This window comes from Capsicum annuum, unplaced genomic scaffold, assembly GCF_002878395.1.
Source record: "Capsicum annuum cultivar UCD-10X-F1 unplaced genomic scaffold, UCD10Xv1.1 ctg4748, whole genome shotgun sequence".
NCBI classification, from domain to species: domain Eukaryota; kingdom Viridiplantae; phylum Streptophyta; class Magnoliopsida; order Solanales; family Solanaceae; genus Capsicum; species Capsicum annuum.
Window position 1 is genome coordinate 3,366,066 of NW_025855126.1, and position 4,935 is coordinate 3,371,000.

The 4,935-nt window shown below is 29.8% G+C and overlaps 1 protein-coding gene across 1 annotated transcript; it reads right to left on the reverse strand.

The window, feature by feature from the left end:
- Positions 1-314: 314 nt before the first annotated feature.
- Positions 315-2,043, reverse strand: LOC124892454 (zinc finger MYM-type protein 1-like). Its single transcript, XM_047403739.1, has 3 exons — positions 1,974-2,043; positions 1,018-1,853; positions 315-380 (listed from the first exon to the last, which is right to left on the reverse strand). The coding sequence occupies exons 1-3, from the start codon at positions 2,041-2,043 to the stop codon at positions 315-317; spliced, it is 972 nt and encodes a 323-aa protein (XP_047259695.1).
- Positions 2,044-4,935: the final 2,892 nt, after the last annotated feature.

Here is a 4,935-nt window from a genome sequence, read left to right on the forward strand (position 1 = left end):
GGGTGTTAAACAAACTTATCGATTAAATTAATCAGATTATTCATTTTTTAATCTATAGAACAATTAATCAACCAATTAATAAAAAAGAACAATAATAAAATGACAAAATTTAATCTTTCAATAATATTACTAATATCATAATATAATATCCATAATTCATTACAATTGTTCACGACGAGTTTTCATATTCTGAAAACGATCAACGATGACATCATTACTTACATTTGTAAATACATCACGCTTTATGTAACATACTAAACAATCATTTAAATATTGATCACCAATACTATTTCGCACTTCATTTTTTATGTGCTTCATGGAAGAGAATGCTCTTTTGCTCTTTCCACAGTTGCCGTAACAACGGGTAAAATTAGAGCCAACTTCACAAGTAAATAAACAAGTGAATAAGTCTCCATAAGATTTGCCTCAACTAATGTCTTTGCCAAGTCACGAATTCCTTGCAAGTTGGAGAATTTGGAATTACCACCTCGCATATGAATTATGAAAGTATCAAGTTGGTAACTCAAATCTCAAAGCTTTCCATCATCAAACTAATTTAGATAACACTTCGCTAAAGTCATGATTCTATCTTTGTCAAAGTTAGAGAAAGAATTGACAGGATTCAAGCTACTCATCCCAAGAAGCAAATCATTACATCAAAACGATCATTAAGCTCTTGAAGTTGCACATCAATGACAATACAAAAGATTTCAATGTGCAAATGGTGCGAATGACAAACATCCAAACACTTACGCTTTGACTTTCCAGGAAAATAAGGCTCATCTAATTTGGGAATTAAGATACCATGTGAATCACAAAATGAAGAAACATCATCCAACAAAGATTCCCACCCACTTTTTTCTCACATCTTGCAATCTTTTCTTTGAGATGCTAAGAAAATCCACGGCATTAACAATATCTTGATCCTTTTTTTTGTAAAATCTTGTTCAACTCATTTGATATGGCCAACACTTTCAACATCAAGTGAAGAATAAAAACAAATTTGAATGTTTTGACCTTTGTCAAAAGATATTCCGCTTGATTTCTATCACTTGAGGTAGAACCTTCAATTTCAATCACTTCAAGCACATGAACAATAGATGAGAAAATAACAAGAAAGTTATCTAATGTTTTGAAATGTGATCCCCAAAGAGTATCACCCGATCTTTGAAGTCCACGTTCTTGACGTAATCCTTGTTCGGTATGAGCTTTACCGGACTTAAGTAATTGCTTTAAATCTTCGGCTTGGTGATGACGAAGTAAATCTCTATGCTTAAAAGATCCTCCAACAACATTCAACACATTAGTAACATGATCAAAAAAGTTTTCAACTTTCAAATATTTTTTAGCAATAGCAACAAGTGTTAGTTGCAATTGATGTGCAAAACAATAAATATAATATGCCGAAGGACTATCTTTCATAATTAAAGTTTTGAGACCATTTATCTCTCCTTTCATATTACTACCTACATCATAACTTTGTCCACGTATTTTGGATGGACTTAGTGAGTGATCGGAAAGCAAAGAATAAATTTCTTTCTTCAATGAGCATGCCGATGTATCACTAACATGGACAAGGCAGATAAATCGTTCTACAACTTCACCATTCTTATCAGCATACCTCAAAACAAGAGTCATTTTTTCTTTGTGTGAGATGTCTTTGGATTCATCAACTAATATCCCAAAGTAATCTCCATTCAAGTCCTCAATTATAACTTTCAATGTTTCTTTCATGCAAGCATTGACAATATCCTTTTGAATCATAGGACAAGTCAAAGTATCATTTTGTCGAACTTTCTCTAATATCACTTTTCCCACATCCGGATGTTTGTCTTCATACCATCGCAAAAATCCTAAAAAGTAGCCTTAATTAGTTGAAGCTTCACTTTCGTCATGATCTCGAAAAGGAAATCCATGATACAAAAGAAGTCTTGCCACATCAATTGAAGCTTCCAAATGAATTTGGTACTCACTTTTTGCCTTTTGAGAATGTTTGTCAAGAACAACTTGAATTGATTGACGATGATTTGACAAATCTAGCATCTTATTGTAACATTTGTGGTGAACACTATTAACTTTACCGACATGTAAACGAAATCTTTCAAGAGCCTTATTCCAACCCCTAAAACCCTTTGATGCATAAAAATTACCCGTAGTGTCATGAACAAATTCATTTTTGAACAAATAACAACAAAGACAATATGCGACATCTTTCTCTACACTATACTCCAACCAAGTTGAATGTGAACCTTTAAACCAACTTGAAGCAAATTGACACATTCTACCTCCTATTTCACTTGAAGGATATGGTTTCAAAATAGATTGACAAGGCCCTTTTCCAATATAATATTTTCTCATTTCATCTCGTATTCGAGGATTATAATCAGAAATAGGTCTTCTTTCTCCCGGATTGACTTTAAGTGAACCCAAATCGAGGTCAGTTATAAGACAAGAACAATTGATATTGGCATTACTAGAACTAGATTGAGAATAATTAACCTTCTTGAAAAAATTCTCTATCTCAATTCACAAAATTAAAATACTTTCACTTAAATCAAGATAATTTCAAATTTGAATTTCTAGGCTCAAGAAAGAGAAACAAAATAATTTTTTAAAATAACTTACAAAGAGAGCAAGCAACAAGCAGAGAGAGAGAGAGAGAGAGAGAGAGCAAGCAACGGCAGCAGCAAACTTCAAGAACAAGAGTTAGAGAGTCGATGTTTTGATTTGGTCCTTTGAAAATAGGGTTTTTGTCTTAATTTTAATGAGAGATATTTGATTATATCTTTTAAACAATTAAATAAAAAAAAGTCAAAAAATAAGATTAATTTTATAAAAAAAGTCAACTGGTAATAAACTAATCTGTTTATTCCCTGTTTTAATTAAACTTATACGCTGTTGGTTGTTGCCAGGTCTGGTTGTTGCCTTGTTTTAATAAAAAGTTATTAACAAAAATGAATTTAAAAAAAACCTGTTGCTAGTCAGGATTGAACACACGACCTTGGGGCTATAAAAGCAACACTTTACCACCTGCACTAGGCAGTGCTCTATTATTACGGGTGCCATATTTAATACTTAACTATATCCATATATATATACAACTATATATAGGGAGTTTCCGTCAAAGTTTGCGGGTGACGTGCCACTCCCACGGGTCTTAATAGATCCACCCCTGGCGACTGTTATGGTGGTAAACGAGTATTAAACTTTTATAGCCAGTAGATACACATTATTTAAAATATTTGAGATACGCTGGAATGAAATTGAAGAAAATGTTTTGAACATTCGAGCGAAATCTAAATGATCTTCATTTATTTTGTGGTATATATATTTTTCTCTTTCATTGTGTTATTCGTTTGATTTCAACATTTTTAAATAACTGTCAGTCAAAAAAATATAAGTCGATGTTTCTAAAAGAATCCTAAGACAAATTATCTAATTTATGATATATAGATGACTTTCTATAATTATGGTCTAAAACTCTTATATTTATATTTATGTAAGTTACCTAGTTTTATTGAGACGATCATGTGAAGAATAATGATGGATCTTAATTGGAAGAGTTAAACATGAAAAATAACAAAATAGGTACTTTGTATTGAAAAAATGGTATAATGCATCAACTTATACATATAATTGTCAAATATTAGCCAACTTCTTAAAAAAAAATGGCATGAAATGATCATCGGATCAAATAATTAGTACTATATACCTATAAATCAATTAGTACTATATACCTATAAATCATTCTCCTTTAAAATAGTCATAGTACTTTCTCTCTTCTAACTTCCAACTAAATTTCTCCTTAAAATTAGCATAAAGTTGAAAAGTTGAATGATGATTTATTAAAATTTTACTGTAATTTTCAACTTCTCTTCTTTATTCTCTCTTTTGCAAATTTTTGAATTTCTATCTTTTTTCCTAAAATATCTTTATTAGAGATCAATTACAATAGATTTCACAATAAGAAACTCAAATCATACCAATTTTTTTCTTCTTTAAATATGGTTTGCATTTTTGGTCATTTTTGTAAAAAATATCTATATTATGTAGTTGCAACTATCATTGTTGTTGTAGACATACTATAATATCATATTCATTAACTAAATCCACATGTCAATTTTTATGGATAGTATTTTATTTTATACATGGAGCATATTATATTTTTTTTATGTATATGTTATGTAGTTGCAAGTTGCAAGTTGCAAGTTGCAAGTATAATATTGTTGTAATTATCTATCTATATTTATATCTATGATCTATATCTATAGCTATAATATATTAAAAGCGTGAAGGCCTTAGAAAAGTGATTTGAACTTTTTACCCTTCATTAAAACGCTCTCCTTTAGACAAAATCATCTTTTTACTATTTTTTTCAAATTATAATTATACATAAATACTATATTTTTAGAAAAATAATGAACCATCATTATTTAAAAAGTCCTAACTATTCTGCCTTATTTTTGGCAAATAAGAGTCTTAACCATATAATATTACTTATTTTTGGCACATAAATACGACAGTAGAAGTAAAAAAAGTTAACTTTATTAGTCTAAGACTAGGATTGTACAACTTAGCTTGTTTGAAATAGAATCAACATATATATCAGAACAACACAAATATGTCCTACTTTTTGAAAAATTGCATTATTTTTGTAAAAATAAAACGTCTAGAAATTTGTCAATTTGTTTAAAATTAGAATTCAACACACACACACATACACACACACACACACTCTTCTACTTCTATTATATTTTATTATTTTGTCATCATCAAAGTCGTTTTTAGTGTCAAAATTTTTGCTTAGACAAGAATTATTTTCATCGAAGATCGGAGTGATCATTATCGTATTATATTTTTACTGTTTACAGGTCATAAATGAATGTCGGTTGGCTTTAAAAATTCCTTGTTTAAAGGTTAGATTAAATTGTATTG

What these genes read in the sequence shown, in the direction of transcription:
- LOC124892454 (XM_047403739.1), bottom strand. Translation starts at nt 2,043, where the DNA reads ATGCTAGATTTGTCAAATCATCGTCAATCAATTCAAGTTGTTCTTGAC. An exon ending in ACATTCTCAAAAGGCAAAAA is followed by an intron (nt 1,854 to 1,973) that starts GTGAGTACCAAA and finishes GCTACTTTTTAG; the next exon opens with GATTTTTGCGATGGTATGAA. An exon ending in CGGAATATCTTTTGACAAAG is followed by an intron (nt 381 to 1,017) that starts GTCAAAACATTC and finishes TTACTTGTGAAG; the next exon opens with TTGGCTCTAATTTTACCCGT.